General features: G+C 52.1%; 2 protein-coding genes across 2 annotated transcripts in view; one reads left to right on the top strand and one right to left on the bottom strand.

Moving 5' to 3' along the window:
• RSPH9 (radial spoke head component 9) lies at positions 1-13,991 on the top strand. Its single transcript, XM_016212750.2, has 5 exons — positions 1-227; positions 3,644-3,806; positions 5,900-6,029; positions 6,497-6,643; positions 13,623-13,991. The coding sequence occupies exons 1-5, from the start codon at positions 1-3 to the stop codon at positions 13,781-13,783; spliced, it is 828 nt and encodes a 275-aa protein (XP_016068236.2). The 3' UTR covers positions 13,784-13,991.
• MRPS18A (mitochondrial ribosomal protein S18A) overlaps positions 13,736-18,143 on the bottom strand; it is a 16,456-nt gene continuing 12,048 nt past the window's right edge. Inside the window, exons 4-6 of the mRNA XM_016212742.2 lie at positions 18,013-18,136; positions 17,706-17,775; positions 13,736-14,699 (exon numbers count right to left, since the gene is read on the bottom strand). Of these exons, the coding sequence (XP_016068228.2) occupies positions 14,555-14,699; positions 17,706-17,775; positions 18,013-18,136 (339 nt within the window). The 3' untranslated portion in view covers positions 13,736-14,554. The remainder of the gene's footprint in view (positions 14,700-17,705; positions 17,776-18,012; positions 18,137-18,143) is intronic.

Raw genomic sequence — 18,143 nt, forward strand, 5'->3', positions numbered from 1 at the left:
ATGGACGCGGATAGCCTCCTGCTGTCCCTAGAGCTGGCGTCTGGCAGCGGGCAGGGCCTCAGCCCCGACCGTCGGGCCTCGCTGCTCACTTCCCTTTTGCTGGTTAAGCGCGACTACCGCTACAGCCGGGTGCTCTTCTGGGGCCGCATCCTCGGCCTCGTCTCCGATTACTACATCGCGCAGGGCCTGAGTGAGGACCACCTCGCCCCGCGCAAGACGCTGTACAGGTGACCACGGCCTCAGGGCGATGCGGAAAGAGGGCCGCTGGGGGGCCCGCAAGAGTGGGCCGTGGTAGGAACCGAAAGGGGCGGGGGCCACGGGGTCACGGAAACTGGCGGAGATGGGATTTGAGGAGCAGGGAATGGGGCTGGCCCGAGGGGCGGGGCTGGGGACTTGAGAGCCAAATGGAGCCTAAGGGGGCGGGGAAGTGGTGAGCGAGGTCTGAGAGGGCGGGGCTCTAGCAGGACACTTTTAAGCGTGGAGCAAAAGGATGCAGGAGAAACTTAGAGGCTGGTGGGTTTTCAGTAGAGTCTGAGCCAAGGACGGAGGCAGAGCAAGGTGAAAGTTCCTGGATAATGGAGACCTGGATTAGAAGCCAGGTGCAAGCCTGGTGCCGGCAGGTCTGGCTTTGGGAAGAGCTGAGTTTGGAGAAGGGTCAGAAGCTCCCCGGCGGGGTGGTGGTGGGGGGGATGGTGCTCTTTGGAAGCATGTCCAGAGAAACCATCTTTTCTGGAGGTGCTGGCTCACAGGAGGCTCTCTAAGGAAGTAGTGAAGGAATGTGGAATGGGAGAGAAGGGATTTAGAACTGGGGAAAATTACCTGGACACTCCCATTCAGGACCATGCAGCTGCTTTTTGACTATCCCCAGCGTTGATGGGGAGTTCAACACCTTACGAAGCAGTCCCTTAGGTGCAGGAAGTTGGAGACTTCATTTATCTATCCATGCATTGATCCAACACTGGTTGGATGCATCCTGTGCTAGACTTGGGGTTACAAAGAGGGCTGAGGCTGACCAACCCCGACTCCCAACTTATTCACATCTTAGGGAGGGAAACTGATGTGTAACCCTGCAATTACAGCAAAGTGTGTTAAAACTAGAATAGGGTTGCTATTTTTTTTTTTAAGTTATTAATTTTAGAGAGAGAGGAAGGAAGAGGGGGAGAGACATCAATGTGAGAGAGAAACATTGGTAGGCTGCCTCCTGCATGCCCCCTACTGGGGCTTGAGCCCACAACCTGGGCATGTGCCCTGACCAGGAATTGAACCAGTGACCTCTTGGTGCATGGGACCACGCTCAACCAACTGAGCCACACCGGCCGGGGCAAAACTAGAATAGAGTTGTACACAAAGGGAGACCAAGGTGGGCATTCTCCTAGAGAGCAGTTAAGTAAGATGACCAAGGGGGGGATCTTCTTTGCCATCTGAAAGATGAACAGTTCTCCAGGAAGGTATCGGGAAAAGTCATGCAAACTTGATGGCTGAAGCTGGCTTGGAGTGTTTGGGAGAACAGCAGGTAGGTAAACATAACAGTGGCAGCAGGTGCTATGTAGAACTGGATAGAGAAGCCTAGGGGTTTGAGCTTTGTCCATAGGCTATGGGGAGCCATGGCAGGGCTATAAGCAAGAAGAGCCTGCTCCGATCTGAGTGGGCAGAATGGCCGGAAGTGGGCATGCATTTAGAGATCTGTTGCAGTGTCCAGCTGAGGGAATTGAGGACAGGGGGTGGGTTAGAAAGATATAAGTGGTAGAACTGCCAGGATTTGTGACTGAATGGGAGAGGCGAAGAAGGGGTCAAGGCTGACTCCTTCCAGCTTAGCAGCTGGCTATGTGCTGGTGCCACTCGCTGGGGAAGAATTCAAGGAGGGACTATCAGTGAATTTGATGTGAGGTGCCTGGAGGGCAGGGTGGTAAGGAGGTGTATTAAAGTACAGATCTGGAATCCAGAAGAAAAAATTGAACTGAAGATAGAGATTTGAGACTCATTTCCTTTTATTCCTTAAGTTTTATTTCTTCAGCACCTACTATGTGCCAGCATTGATTTAGGCAGCAGGAATTCAGTGGTAAATGAGACGAAGTCCTTGTATTCATAAAATTTACATTATAGTGTGTGTGGCAGGGGAGGGGAGACATAACAAATAAGTGCACACAGGTATTGTGTGTTAGCTGGTGCTAAGTGGGAAGGGGGATAGAGAATGCAGGATTGGGCACTACTGTAAATAGGGTGGTCAGGGATGGCCTATGATAAGACGGCATTTGAGAAGAAACCTGAAGCAACTGAGAGAGTTATGTGTTTATTTGAGGGAAAAGAATCCCAGGCAAGGGCAAAGGCCCCGAGGCAGGCATGTGCTTAGTGTGTTTGTGGAACCTCGCACAGGCTAGTGTGGCTAGAGAGGAGTGAGGGAGGAGGACACTGAAGGACATGAGGTCACAGAGGTAAGGGGCTGGAGACAATCATGCAGGGCCTTGTAAGGGCTTGGCCCAATGGGAAGTACTGGAAAGGTTCTGCATAGAGGCATGATCTGGCTTAGGTTTTAATGACTGAGTGGGGACTAGACTGAAGGAGGAGTGAGTATGGAAGTTGGGTGTCCAGTTAGGAGGCTACTGCAGTATCCAGGCAAGAGTAGATTGTGGCTTGGCCCAGGGGGGAAGCTGTGGAGATTGTGAGAGGTGGTTGGTTGGATTCTGGGTACCGACGAGTCATTAGCTGGGGCTCTAGGAATCAGTAGGGTGAGACAACAGAGAGAAAAGAGGGGTGAGAATAGATCCCTGGAAATACTTAAGGCACTGGAGGAGGGAGAAGGAAATATCCAAAGAAGTAGGAATGGGAATGCATTTGTTGTCTTTTAGGTCATCCCATGGTGATGACCTTCTCCTAAGCAGTTTCTTCAGGTGGTGGGGGCAGAAATCATGGTGCATGGTGCAGAGAGTGAAAGTGGGGGGAAGGTGGGCTCTCAGAGGGCAAACTGTTCTGAGATTGTTGCTTAGAGTTGAAGCAGAGGAGGGAGGGACAGGAAAGGGGCATTTTCTAGAGGGGCATGGATTTGAGGGCCGTGGTGTTAGAAGGTCCAGAAGTTTTTATGTTGAGAAGGAGGCAGTAGAGAGTGAAGGGAGGAAAGATGAGCAGAGAGTAGGCTGGGACACAGGCCCTGAGTGTACCAGAGAGGAGTGGGAGGGTGTTCTCTCCTGGTGGCAAGTGAGAAGGGACTGGGCTGGCTAGTGCTCTTGAAGACAAAGACGGAGAGGTCCTTGAATCTGGGCCCCGCCTTCCTGAGAAATGGGGAAGATGGCCATGCTGCGGGCTCAGCAGGCAGACTGAGCATGAATTAGGGGCCAGTCGAAGCAGAGGCACCTGCAATAGAGGAAAATTCAACTTCCAGAACACATCCGGAATCTTACAGACCAGATATCTAGGAAGAAGGTCTTGGAATTTTGGCATACATGAACCTTTTGTGACCTTAAAAAAATAAAATTGAATTTGCATCACATATGGGGGTGGATGCACCATAGACACTTAGGGCTTCTAAGGGGAAAGGCGTGACTCCCAGGAGTGTTCCTTGGGCCTCACCCTGGGGAGGAGCAGTGGAGGCAGAGAGCCCGAGTGGGAGGGGAACTGGAAACCAGGGTGGTGTGGATGTTGTTGGCAGCCTGAACTGCATGGAGTGGAGCCTCCTGCCTCCAGCCACAGAGGAGATGATGGTGCAGACATCCATGGTGAAGGGCCGCTTCATGGGGGACCCCTCACACGATTATGAATACACCGAGCTGCAGAAGGTGAACGAGGGTGACAAGGCCTTAGAAGAAGTAGTGGTGAGTGACCATGAGAGAGGGGGGCCTGGGCCATCTGAAACCTAGCCTGATAGAAATTATGGTGACAGCAACGTAACAACACAGCTCCTGAGCAACAGTGTGGGTGTGGATGGGCAGCTCTTGAGGAGCCTGGCTCTGGGGCAGGGGCAGGGAAGAAGGGGTCTGTGCTGAGCTCTGGGGTAAGGGCATGGGCCTAGGCTCTTATATTTTGTGCCAATTTTTGTTTTCCTAGAAATACATCCCCATGGTTCAAAATTCAAAGGTACAAAAAGGAATATAGTGAAGTGTCCCACCCATTCCTGTTTTCCAGTCACCCCGGTCCTTTTTCTGGGGTACAGTAATGTAACCGTTTTGCATGTGTGTGTCCAAATCTTGCTACTCAAAGTGCAGCCTGGAGCAGAAGCATCACTATGCCCGGGAGTGAGAAATGCAGGATGGTGGGGCGGAGGGGCATCAGGATCTGCATTTCAGCACATCCCTGGGGGGTTTGAATTCATGTTTAAGCATGAGGAGCTCTGTTCCCAATGATAGCAAATACCTTACCTCTACATATTCTCTCTCTATCTTCAAAACAAAACAAAACAAATGGCAGCATGTTATACACACAGTTCTTCACCTTGTATTTTTTACCTAACAATACATTTAGGAGATCTTTCTATCTCAGTGCCTTAAAGAGCCTCCCCACTTTTTTTACCATTGTGTGAATGCACCCTAACTTAGCCAGTGACCTTTTCATGGGAATGGAGGTTTCCAAGGTTTAGCCCTGACAAGCAGTGCCACAGTGAGTGACCTTGTACATGCAGCATTTCCAGTGTATGCAGCCTATCTGAATGATCAACTCCTAGAAATGGAAAGCTAGGTCAAAAAAGTAAGGAGCTCAAGTTTTGAAATTAGACAAACCCAGAATTCAAAACACAGCCTCTGCACTTGAACTTAGGTGATGCCCAAAGTCTGCGTCCAATGCCCAAGCCCTCCCACCTGACAAATTTAACTTGCCATTAGTTTTATTTTCTGTAAAATTGGGATAATTATATTTACTTTTCGGGCTTGTGCAGATTAAATGAGGTGACATATTTAAAACCCTTGGCCTAGACACTTATTAAATATTAGTTTCCATCTCCCCCTTTGTAAATAATTCCAGTCGGTAGCCCATGGGAAATAGGTGGCTGAGTGACTCTGGGGGCCCCTGATGGCATGTTTTCACTGTCAAGGGCTGCTTTTTTCCAACAGCTCTATGAGATCCTTTTGCTCAGGGTTGCCCTTGATAATGATTGTAACCAAATTTCAACTGCATACAAAATGTTATAATGTGGGGTGATGCTGGGCAAATAACATTAAGTCAAGGAGTAGGATATGAAACTATATAAACTATGACTCTACTTGTGCTTTAAATATATGCACAGAAAAAAGAATAGAAGGAAGGACACCAATATGCTATCAGTGATTATCTTTAGGAAGTAGGATCATGAATGGTTTTAATTCTCTTAGGTATATTATAAAATATTTCTGATTACCCAAATAGTTTACAGTAAGCATGATTGCTTTAATATTTTCAAAAGGCAAAAGCAGCAACATTTATTATTATTTTAAAATATATCTTTATTGATTTTAGAGAGAAGAAAGGAGAGGGAGAGAGAGAGTTGAAACATCAGTGATGAGAGAGTTGTCATTGATTGGCTGTGAGCCTGCAACCCGGGCATGTGCCCTGACTGGGAATCGAACCTCGATCTCCTGGATCCTAGGTCGATGCTCAACCACTGAGCCATGCCCGGCCGGGCAGAAGCAACATTTAAATCTGATGATAAGATGATATGTTCCTGCTCCCAGTGAAGGCAATTAGGGAATGAGGGATGGGGTGAGAGAGACTGCTTTTTTTAAATATAGTTTTAAATATTGCACCACCAGTATTATTACCAATTTTAAAATGAAGAAAATCTTGATAGGAGGAAAGGGAGGGCTCGACCAGTGTGATTTTCCATGGACCAGGTGTCTACACCGTGGTAGCCCGGGTCAGATGGTTATGCAGAGGGCCCTGCAGCAGGGGTGAGTGGGCACAGCACCCTGGCAGGAAGGCTTGTCTCCTGTCTCCTCAGGTCCGGGTCAAGGAGGAGACCCGCTTGGTGTCCATCATTGACCAGATCGACAAGGCCGTGGCTATTATCCCCCGAGGAGCCCTCTTTAAGACCCCTTTTGGACCCATCCATGTCAATCGGTCCTTTGAAGGTGAGTTCTCTGGGCCCCTCTCCTGGGCAGGAGGGCATCTCTTGCCAAGCACAGTCAGACATATGTCTGGGAGTCTGGGCCGAACTGCCCACTTCCTCAGTGAAGGAACAGCTGTGACCACATCTGTTGGGAAGATATGTCCAATGACCTGTCATTGGTGGTTGGCATGGGTTATCCAGTCACTGGATCCTGCCTTGATTCTGCCTGAGGGTGGGAGAGAATTTGGCCACCTGGGACTCTGGTCTTCCGTGGGTCTGGCCTCCCTGCCTTTTCACACCTTCATCCTCCTTGGTCTCTCCTCATTGCAGTACCTGGGCCAAATTTGGGCTGAGGGAACACTATTCCCTCTTCTCCCTTCAGTTCTCTGTCAGTAGTTGATTGGGTCATTTGCAAGCCCCCTCATGTGCTCCCCATACATAGAGAAAGTGAGCTGTGGGGTTCCCTTCCCACCTGCTACCTCTTTTTAGGACTGACCTTGTCTGAAGCCAAGAAGCTCAGTTCCTACTTCCACTTCAGGGAGCCTGTTGACCTGAAGAACAAGACCTTGCTTGAGAAGGCTGATCTAGACCCCTCCCTGGACTTCATGGACTCCTTGGAGCATGACATCCCCAAAGGTAATAGCCCATTACTTTGAGGACACTGGATCTGCCCCCAGGCCAGGGCAGTGGGTCATGCACTTGCCATTCTCCCCTGAGAGTGGGACCAAAGCCTGGGTGGGAAATGGGGGTTCAGTATGGGTCCTTGAGGGTGGGGCTTCCCCAGGATCCAATACAAATTTCAGCTCATAGTAAACAGTAAATGTTTGCAGACAAAAGGAAGGATCGCCTTCCATGTGCTTTCACAGACAGGAAGTCTCTCAGTGTCTCTTGATCTTCACATCAACCTTGAATAGAGGCATCCACCCATCTCCGTTAGTTTGGGTGACAGCCAGTGCTTGGCACATAGCTAGCGCTCAATAAGTGGGTGCTGACTGACTGAATAGCAAAGCACCTGCTGAGGATATGAGTTCTGAATATTTGCTTCCTGCTATGTGGGTGGGACTTTTAAATCTTAAAACATACAGCTTCAGAGGCCTTCCTCTGGTTCAGGACACACCTAGCCTAGGTACCCACCTTTTAGTGGTAGGGTCACAGAGACCCCATTTCCATTCCTTGAGCTTCACTGGTAGAGAACATGTTCTGGGAAGATACCCTTGCTTGGATGCTGTACCCCAGGACAGGTGCCAGGCTCTGGGCAATGTGGGGCAGACCCAAGACACTCACTCAGCACCCCTGCCTCTTTCCAAACCCATGTTTAGCTTTTCTGAGAACTGGAGGGATCTGTCATTGATGACGGCAACTTATAAAAGCAGTGGCGCTGCTTACTGTATGCTAGGCACTGTACTCAGCCCTTTCCATACCTTACCTCACCTCATTTTAATATTCACAGCCAGCCTAAGAGTTAGATGCTGTTGTTATCTCCATTTTATAGATGAAGAAACAAAATCTCAGAGTTAAACTCAAGGGCACAGTAAGTGTCAAGAGATTAGACTCCAGGGCTCTGGCATTAACTGTGGTTTCAAGTTGATGATATTTCTTTTTTTTTTCCAATCTTCACCCAAGGATATGTTTTATTGATATTAGAGAGAGAGGGAGGAGGAGAGTGGGGGGAGAGAGAGAGGGAGAGAGAAACATTGATACGAGAGAGAAACATCGATCGGTTGCCTCCTGTACCCACCCTGACCAGAGATCAAACCTACAACCTGGGTATGTGCCCAGACTGGGAATTGAACTCGTGCCCTTTTGGTGCCTGGGATGATGTTCCAACCAGCTGAGCTGCCCCATAGGGTTGTTATAAGAATTAAAGAGTTAACAAATATACAAAGTGCTTCTAATGGTGCCTAACACATAATGACTCATATTAAAATTAATAATTATTATTGATATATTTGTAGTGACAAAAAGGCCTTAGAGCCCAGCCGGGCGTGGCTCAGTGGTTGAGCGTCGACCTAGGATCCAGGCGATCGGGGTTCAATTCCCGGTCAGGGCACATGCCCGGGTTGCGGGCTCGATCAATGACTCTCTGATCATTGATGTTTCTCTCTCTTTCCCTCTCTCTCTCCCTCTCCTTTCCTCTCTCTGAAATCAATAAAGATATATTAAAAAAAAAAAAAAAAAAAAAAAGGCCTTAGAGGTGGGTTGAGCAGGCCTAGCAGGGCCTAGAGGGCCAAGGGTAGGGGACCTAGATCAAGGCAGCAGGAGCTTCTGGTGACTTGTGAACGAGTCTGTGATAATAAGGTGGTGGTGCCTGGATGGATGGGGAAGGGGCAGGCCAGAGGACTGGGGGCATTTCAGGGCTATTGCAGTGCCCCAGGGGCCAGGCTGTGGGTCCCAAGTGGGTAAGGGCTGCCAGCAAGGAATGGCTATTCTGGCCTTGGCCACATGAGGGTGCTCGAGGCAAGCCTCCCTGAACTTGGAAAGGGGCTCCTGAACCTGTGAGGGAGATAAAGGTATAATTATAGGGGCTGGGGCATTTCTCACCCTTGAGACACGCTTTCCAGACTCCAGTTATTTCCTCCAGCTCTGCTTCCAGCCCCACATCCCTGGAGGGTTGATAAAGGGAGCCAGGAATGTTGTGATGGTGGGACCCAGCACCAGGGGCTAAGGGGTGGGGGGAGAAAAGTACTCTTATTATCCCTCATCTGGGGGCAGCAGCCCCACCTCCGGATTCAAGGTGAGTCTGGAAAGCCCTGCTCGGTCCTGACTTCTCAGTCCTCTCACCTGCAGCTGGATGCTCCAGGTGAGTGGATGAGGCCCTTTTCCCACAGTGCTGGGTGATTGGGGGGGGGGGGCTAACACAAGAGCACTTCCCACCCTTGCAGCCTCCTCCTCTGTGCGACGGGAGGGGCACGGAGGGTGCTAGGGCCTTTGCAGTCAAGACTAGCTAGATGGGCTGTGGGGGTCCAACAAAGTCTTCCTGTGGGAATCCCATCAGTCCTCTTTGCCCTGCCATTTAGGGTACAGGGGACATAGGAGGCAGCTGTCTCTCCCTGCAACAGGGGGTATAAGATATGGAGCTTTGGGGGCCACCCTGAAATGTCCAGTCAGCAAATGAGTTTACCAGGCCCCTGGGAGGTTCAAGATCTGGGCCTGGGAAGGTGAGTAGCAGTGGCCTGAGGCCCGAGACATTCTGCCCTAATGGTGGACCTCGGGGCTGAAGGATCAACTGATGGTTTCACATCCCAGTCCACTCCAGGCTGTTGCTTTGTCCTCCGTGCTAGAGCCTTGGGAGTTGAGGGCATCTCCTGTTTGTGTGACCTGAGGGGAGGGATGCGCTTGGACTGACCTTGGGAAACCTCACAGCTTCTGGGCCTCCAGATCCCTTCCTCCCAGAGCCACCACCAGGAAGCCTCCAGGAAGGCAGGCCCAATTTTTTCTCATGATGGCTTGGTGGGGGCCATGGCATAGAGATAGAAGTGTGGTCGGGGAGAGCAGACACTCTGATTTAGCTCCCAGACTCCCTTCCTTATCATCTGTCAGTTAAAGGAGCTGCAGGGAGGCTTCTCTGCCAGGCAGTCAGCAACCAGAATGAGCTGGGCTGCTAAGGGGGCCAAAATCCCAAGGAAGAGTTCCCTGGGATACCAGTACTGGCTGACAGGATGGAATTTGGCAAGTGGAATTTGGTGGGATGGAATTTTCTGCCCTGGTAAGATTATTATTTCCTTTCTGGGTCTGAGGCAATTGTTCAGGGGGATTTCATGTCACCTGTGAGCAGGTATGCTACAGGTTGGCCCTGTCCCTGGGACTCCTCTGTGTCCATGGAGGAAGGTCAGGAGATCAGCATCTTATCCCTGGGACAGCCTAGGGCCATAATACCCTCCTGAGCTGTTCTTTCATGTCCTGGGGTCTGCAGAGTTTTGTGGGAGTGAGTAGCTTTGGGGACAGAACCATCCCCTGGTGGATGCAGGGAAACAGCTAAGAGTTCTCTGAGCTTGGGCTGCAGCCAGGAGAGACAGATGGAGCGCCAGGTCAGGAGGCCAGATTTCTAGATAGCACTCTGCCAGTCCATGCTCCTTAACCTTTCACTTCATTAGCAAATAGCCACTGAGCAGCTATTATGTGCCAAACACTGGGGATGTCATTGTGAATAAGACAGACACTGTCCTTGCCTCACAGAGGTTTGGGAAGATCAAATGAAACAGGATAAGTGGAAATGTAAAATAGAAGGTGCCTCACAAATGAAGTAATTGTGTCCCGGGAAGCAGAGAGGGGCAGGCAGAGCAGTGAGGGAAGCAGAGCAGGAGGGGTGGAGGGCAGGGCTTCTTTCCTTGCTCCACTCTGCTGGAGCTGACACTTCTCATAAATTGTGGAGAGCTGCCAGGCCCAGGGCCACCGAGGCTCCAGCACGACTGAGATCTCAGCAGCAATGTCCAGTTTAGGCAGCAGAGGGCAGCAAGGGGCCGGCCTGCCTGCCTGGAAAGAAGCCTCTAAAATGTGGTGGTGGTGGTTGGGGGACACGGGAGATAGCGGAACAGAAATATTGGAGAGTGGTGGGAAACAAGGTACCCTTGATCAGCCTTCTCTTGGGGGTGTGTACAGGTGGCGCCTCCCACCCAGTCCCTTGGAAGCCTGGCTGACAGGTGCTTTGCCTTCGGGACCGGGGTCCTGACCTTACCAATCAGACAGGGCACTCTTCTGCCTCTGTACACTCCTACCTCCCCCCCCCTCCGCAACCTCTGGGGGGTCATACCTTGTGGCCCTGGTGTGGTGGGAGTGGCCACTCTGAGAAGGAACCCATGCCCATTGTTTTGTGACAAGTTGTGTAGTGCTGGTCTGAGGGTTTAAGCCAGCTGCCGCCCCTGGAGAGCCCTGATCCCCCAGCCTGGGCCACGGTCTCCATCAAATGGAATCTCAGGGCTTTGCTGCCCTTCTTTCTGGAGGACAGGAGAATGTAAGTAAGAGAAGTATACCTTTGCTTGAGGCTTCTGTGCTAGCAAGGTGGGTGAGACCCTGGGGCTCTGGACACCCAGGAGGACTTCCTGTGGAATGCAATAGGCCCTGCTCCTGATTACCGGCTTGTTCCCCATCACAGCCTCAAAAAACAGCTTGCAGAAGAGAGTGGGTGCCAGGGGGCAGGAGGGGAGTTTTGGGGAGACTTGGGAGAGACTGGGCTGTGAACTGAAACACCAGGGCCACAGAAGGCTGCTTCTCCTGGAATCCTAGAGGCAGAGGCTGCAGCAGCTGGCTGGGCTCAGACTTTCCAGCAGTTGCAGTAAGAAAAGCGGGTGAAGGTGACAAGCAAGTGCCTTGCTTCCCAGGTAGACACTACGTGACTCCTGGCACGTTGAGAGTCTGTGTGTTTCCTGGGCAACCAGCTGAGCCAGGAACAAGGAGAGGAGGACAGGAGTGTGACAGGAATGCAAGAAAGGGAGGGAGGCCGTGTTGCTGGCTGGCTGGCCCCTCACAGTGCACTTCCACACTTGGTCAGCACCCTTTTGCCTGCTTGGTGCTGCTGTCCCCCTGCCCCTGTGGGGTCACTATACTTCTCTAGCATCCCTATCAGGTCCTCCTTGCTCTCTCGAGGTGAGAATGAAGGGAGCCCCTGCTAATAAGCCTGGACCCTCTCATCTGTTAAAGCAAAGAGGTGGCCAAACTATAGGTGGGCAGGCTGGTGTGAGAGGTCAGGACCCAGCCCTGGCTCTTTTTTTTTCTTTTTTGCCAAGATAGTGACTAAAAAAAGAAGAAAAAAAGAAAGGAAAAAAAGAAAGAAAAAAAAGATGCTGCCAATAGTGAACTGATGAGAGTAGTCTAGGTTGGGGGACTCCAGGACTTCATTTCTCCAGGGCAACATTTGGCCCAGGCTGCAAGCTGCCCTCCCTGGTGGGCAGAGGAGGCAAAGCCTGACTTTCCTCAGTTCAAGGGTGCTGTGTGACTGTGAGCATCAAGGGCAGGGAGGGAATGTCCCCAGATGATGCTCTAGGAACTGAATGGGGGGAAACTAAGGGACAATAGGGGATATACCTTCCTGGGGTCTGTACTTCTGACCAAAGGCTGAATGCAGCGCACTGGGAATATCTTGTTCTGTTCTGTCCCACTCCCATTACCCCTAGGCATGTTTTCTGAAATGCCTAACTAGGAAAGTAACAGGATAGGGCCTTAGGCCAGAGGGAAGGCCTGGGAGGTGTAGGACCTCAGGTGCCCAGAGAGGAAAATTGTAGGAGTGGGGAAAATACTCCTGTTCTCTGACCAGGAAAGCACCCACCCCCCTTCTTAGGCAGTGCCCCAGCCAGAGCTCTGGTAACCTAGGAACCCTCTTCTTGATGGTGTCTGGCCAGCAGTGAGGGGAGCAGAATCAAGCCTTCACTATAGCTTCCATTTCATCTCATGCACGGGTGGTAGCACTTGGTGCAGGCCCACACAGTGGGCTCCCAGCCAGCCTCTCCCTAAGCAGGCTAGGACCAGCTGACCTACATGCACTGGAAAGCTCTGGCTTTGATTTGGGCAGGTGACGGCACCCTCAACAGGGCTGAGCTGCTGCCAGGGTCAGGGGTTCCTGGTGGTCTCTTGCATGCAGGGTGGCCCCTGGTGGGTGGGGACTGAGCTGTGAGGCTGCTGGGTGTGGAGTGACCAGGGTGGGCCATGGTTGGAGGAGGCCTGTGGGAAGCTGGGGCAGCAGGAGCCAAGCAGCCGGGTTGAGCTGGCAGCCGATGAAGGCCTCAGCACAGCTCTCAGTGCATCACTGGCTGGTCCAACACCAAAACCTTCAAAGCATTTGCCTTTCTGGCAGGGCCTGGAACAGAGCTGCGGCTGGGCCCGGGAGGGGCCTCGGTGCGCAGGGGAATAGAAGCTCCAGATCTGCATCCAGAGGCTATTTTCCCAGGCTCCTTCCTCCCACACAGCGGCTCCCTCCCTCGGTTCTGGAGATGGATCAGGTCCTTCCCACCAAGTCCTCATGGCTGTACAACTCATCCCTGGGCTGGGCTACTCCTGTCTGAGGAGCAAAAACCAAAGCAGGACCCAGGACAGACAAAGGCTCATTAGCTGTAGCCCAAGTCCCCTCCCACCAAGGATGGCTCCCAGGCCACCAGCAGCCCAGAAGGGCTACTGAGCTGGAGGCCTGAAATGGCCAAATTCTATGTGAGCCCCCGAGCAGGTCTAATCTGTCTCAGCGCAGAGGCTTCTGGGACTGGGGACTAGAGAGCAAAACAGCAAGTGGGGGCAAACCGCACTAGGACTGGTCACTGGTGATTAACCCTAGTAGAGGGTGCGAGGGAGCCTGGAGAAAGTCTCCCCAAACGCGCCCTGACTCCCCTCTGCCTATGGATTCAGCTTCCTCCCCCACTCAACCTTTAACTAGACTTGCTGACAGAACAAAATGCACTCGTTTGAGTTTCACCTCCTTTCATTTCCTTTGCCCTCCCTCTGGAAGTGGTTTTAATGAACAGTGAAATGGCTAAAAGGCAATCAGGAGGAGTAAAGTGCCGGGATAATTAAACTGTCTTCCCTTTCCCTGAGTGGAACCTTAGCACCTGGGCCTGGCTGCCCAAGGAGCTGGGGCCTCTGCACATCGGGCAGAGCTCTGGCTCCATACACCCAGGCCTCACTTTCTTCTCAGGGTCCTGGAGCATCCAGATGGAGAGAGGCAACGCCCTGGTGGTGCTGCGCAGCCTGCTCTGGCCAGGCCTCACCTTCTACCATGCTCCCTGCACCAAGAACTGTGGCTATATCTACGTGGGCACCGGTGAGAAGAACATAGACTTGCCCTTCATGCTGTAGGAGCGGGGCAGCCCAGGGACTTTTTATGTAGAGCATCAACATTATTTTCATACATTTCAGTGGATTTGGTCTGTTTGTTCTGTCTTGCCTCTTCCCCTCATCTCCACCTGTCTGGTGTCCAGGCTCTGAGGAGAGGCCCAAGGAGCCAGGAGACCCAGCTCTAAAGCAAGTGGCAGAGGATCAGAATGTGCTAACGAGAGAGAATGGCAGGTGGAAAGGCTGTAGGATGTGACGGCCAAAAGCCCTTTGAGGAAGGCAGCTCCTCCTGGACTTGTATTAGAGTTGTTCATGGGCGAGGCAGCCAAACTCACCTCCTTGCAGCCCCCAGGCCCAAGACTAACAGCTGTCAAAACAGGATGGGAACCTGTTGGCCCATGAACTCCCTTCAGTTGCATTCATGTAACCCATCGCAAGAGATCAGTGACTCAATGCTCAGTAACTGGCCAGAAATAGGCCCAAGCTCCCTGTACTTCCCAAACAGTGAGCACACATCCAGTGGGTGAAACATGAGCCTGCTTTATGACATTCCTTTGAGCAAAACTCCTGTCCCCTAGCCCAGAGTATGGCCCCAGTCATAAGACCACCATAGCTGCCAAGGAACCCAACTGCCCTGCCTGCCCCCAGCTCCCAGCACTGCTGCTGGCAGGCCGAGGGCACTGAAGGTGGTCTGCTGCCACTGTGTCCATCATGTTGGAGGAGCTGGGCCACCTGGTAGTAAGGGACGAGACTGCAGAAGGAGCTCTGGCCAGGTTCTCAGGAAGCCCTGTTCAGTCAATGATACAGCACCAAAGGCCTTCTTGAGTAGCAGACGTTGTCTTTCAGGAGGGGTGATCCTACGGCCATGCGCACCTTATTCCAGCGGTGGCCTTTATTGTAGATAGGCTTGACAGAGTGAGGGGACCACCGGGTCAGGTACCTGTTGGAGGGAGGACCAGAAAGTGGCTGAGGGCTGGGGGCCCATGCTGGAGCTGGGAGAGTAGGCACTGCCTCCTCAGGCCAAAGCTGTGGTTGTCCAACCAAACCCTTCCTCTAGTTTTCCTTCTTTGAGGAGCAGCGGCTTTTCCTGGGAGCAACTGCGCAGTGTGCTGTAAACAGATGGGCTGGGTTCTTGTTGCCGTAAGCGTGTGTGGCCAGGGTCAGGCAGCCCAGGGCCACAGGCTCCCTTGATCTTTATGAGTTGTCAATGTTTATGTGTATTTGCTGGGGGAGGAGGCAGAGGAATAGGCTGCTCAGAGAGCAGATCATTCCTCTCTGGCCTCAGCCATGGGGAGAGAGGCTGATGTAAGGGCCTGGAGGAATCCTTCCCTCTTCCCCACTTGGCTCATTTTATCACCCCAGCCTTCAGGGAGCTCTCCTGGGCAGCCATAACTGGTGTAGGACCCCTGCCCCTCACTCAACCCATGATGGGAGCCAAGGGTGAGGGCTCATGGGGGGTAAGTAGGAGAGGGTGGGGAAAGATGGCTGCCACCCGCAGTCCTTTGGCCTCCTTTGGGGATGGCCAAGGCGCAGATAGTTCCCGGAAAAGTGGCTCATGCCGGCTGGGATTGGGGTTTACTCCATTCAGAATGAAACCTGGATTCTGTCCAGAGAGGCCCACCCTTCATCCTAAAAGCTGAGCTATGGCAAAGGCCAGGATCTTTCCCAGCCTCCACTCTAGGTGGCGACTCAACCCAGCCACCTCTAAAAACTCTCAAATGAGATTTTTAATAATAATAATAATAATAATAATAATAATAATCATCATCATCATCATCATCATCATCACACCCTTGGATGAAAATTTTTAGATAAAAGTGAAAAAGTGACTGCTGACTTAAACATTTCAACTGAGTTCCCTGGACCATGACCTTTCTGCTCTCAGCCCTGTGCAAAGGAAACAGCTCTGAGGGGAGTAGAAAGGGGAGGTGCTGGCCTGCATGCTAAGTGTGAGGTGGGCAGGCAGGGGAGGACTTCTCTGAGTCTCCTGTCAATGTCAATGTTCCCAACAGGGAGACTTCTGAGGAGTGGACTGGCCCCAGGGACTGCTTTTTCTATGGCGGGTGGTGCTGGGACAGCAGGGGAGTAAAGGGTAAGGGAAAGAACACCTGGAAGGCCCCTGGGCTTACATCTTCCAGTCTCCAGAGGGAGTGGGTAAAGAGATAGGGTGTGGAAGCTGGTTCCCCAAAAGGAGTGCTTATTGGAATTTCAGGACCCCAGAAGATCCACCAGGCTGACCAGGTTCTCCAGAGCTGCTGCCCTAAAACTGTTCTTCCCCTCTGCCCTGGAGAGACCTGAGGAAGCTGGGCTTCAGCTAGCCCTGGGCCTGATGCCTGTGCCACATGAAACAGCCAGCTGGTGGGGAGGGGTGCCTGGGTGGCCTCCAGTCAGCTTTTTGGGAAGATTCCAGCTCTAGGAAGAACCAAGGCTCCTTCCTACCTCTCCTGAAGGGGCAGGGGAAGGAGGAAGTGGGGCTCCCCTGGGGCCCAAAGCCCAAGGGCCTCTGGAAAGAATCATAAAGTCCCTTGCAAGGGAATCAAACTCCCATCGTAGCAAGGACTCCCCCTCCCCCACCCCGAGTGGCCTTTTGCAACCCAAGAGCCCCCACACATCATCAATCCTGTGTCACGTTAAAGGACACCGGATATATGGGAGGGAGCCTGGCCTCACTTCAAAGGCCTGAGGGCAGGATGGATTGTGTCCTTAGGCCTGCTGCTGTCTCTTAACAAGTCAGGGGGTGGGGGTAGGTTCAACCCCCAAATGGTCCAAAGCACATTTGGGAAAGACAGGAAGAGGTTACTAGATCTTGATCCCCCAGGGCTGCTGGCAGATGGCCCAGGGAGCAATGTGGGAAGGGCAGGTGGAGCCAGGCATGGGCCAGGGTGGGGCGAGGCATCAATGAAAACGCAACTCTCGCCCTGCACCCCTAGCCCAGCAATCTGTGGCTGGTATCTGCCTGGACTCCTACCCTCATGCCTGGGTTCTGTTGGGGATGCACACTAGGTTTGCTAGGGGGTGGGATAAGTCTTGCTTTGTTGCAGCCATCTTTGGTCCTGTACAGAGAGCAGTTGCAGTGGCAGCTAGACAGCCTGAAAGGGGGAGGAACTGTTGACAGGGAAGAACAAGAATAAATACCAAAATCAATTTTACAGACCTGGCTCTACTCTCAACAAGGGGGTATTATCGATCTAGGAGTATGTGAGTGTGGCAATGTCAGAGATGGGGGAAGGGAAGGAACATACAATAGGATGACTGTTTGAGTGTGAGACAGGTCTGCTTCTACACTGGAGGGTGCCACCCTGGTTAGGCCAAAAGACAGACTGATTTGATTCCAGGATCTAGGGGCCTTCCTCCTAAAGCCTCAGGACCTCCTGGGTCACCATGTGCAGCCGTGCAAGTTAAGTACACAACTCTAGGGAGCACCATTCATAGTCTAGTCTATATAGATACTGCCTTGAAGTTTTGCAGTGTACAACTTGCACAGCTATATACAGTGGACCCACCCCAGAGAGCCCTCCCATTTTTAAAGCCTCATTTTGCCCTTTAATAACCCCAGTGCTGGAATACTAAAAGTTTGAAGTGCTCTGACATTCCCATAGCAACCCAATATGATGTCATAAACAGGGGATTAGCACATTCTAATGCCCAACCAGCAGACCTTCTAACCCTCCCTGCCCCTGTGCTAAGTGCCCTACTGGGGAGGGAAGAGGAAAGAGGCTGAGGTCAGCAGGGGAGGGTGAGAGAAGTGTGCACACCATCAACTGCAGCCGCAGTGGGACTGATGGGGGTGGGTGCTCAAGCTGGATGGGATGGAACAGCCAGCCAAAGAATACTCTAGCTTTCCTGAGCTGTGGGATGAGCTCCAAGAAATGGCTTCTTCAGCAGAATACAGTGAGAACAGGGGGCCTGCAGAATGCTCAGGGTATTGACACCCAGGTGTGCTTACCGGTTGAGTTGAGGCTTGCTTTTGGGAACAAATCCTTCAGGAAGTGGAGGCCTATGATTTGGTAACAGACCTGAGTGGAGGGAAGAGCATATAAGGAGATGGTCTCTGCAGCTCCCTCTGCAGCTCTTGGGGGCCACAGGGAAAGCCCAAGGGGTGGAAGGTTGGCACTGGGGGGAGGATTATAATGAAGACTGTGGATGTCCATTTTTCTTTCAGGAGGGGCTACAACATGGGGCAGCTGGCAGGGGGGTGGGGGAGAATGGCGCCTATAACCCTCTATCCCTCTTAGCAGCAAGGGGAATTCTACCTGCTCGGTGGGCCATCTTCACACACTCCTCAATCTTGCGGTGCTCTTCCTGGCACAGGCCTGTGATCCTTCGGGGCAGCATGCCTCCATGAGGCCGGATAAACTGACTGAGCAGCAGAACATCCTAGTGG

Source organism: Miniopterus natalensis, chromosome 5, assembly GCF_054644295.1.
Source record: "Miniopterus natalensis isolate mMinNat1 chromosome 5, mMinNat1.hap1, whole genome shotgun sequence".
NCBI classification, from domain to species: Eukaryota; Metazoa; Chordata; class Mammalia; order Chiroptera; family Miniopteridae; genus Miniopterus; species Miniopterus natalensis.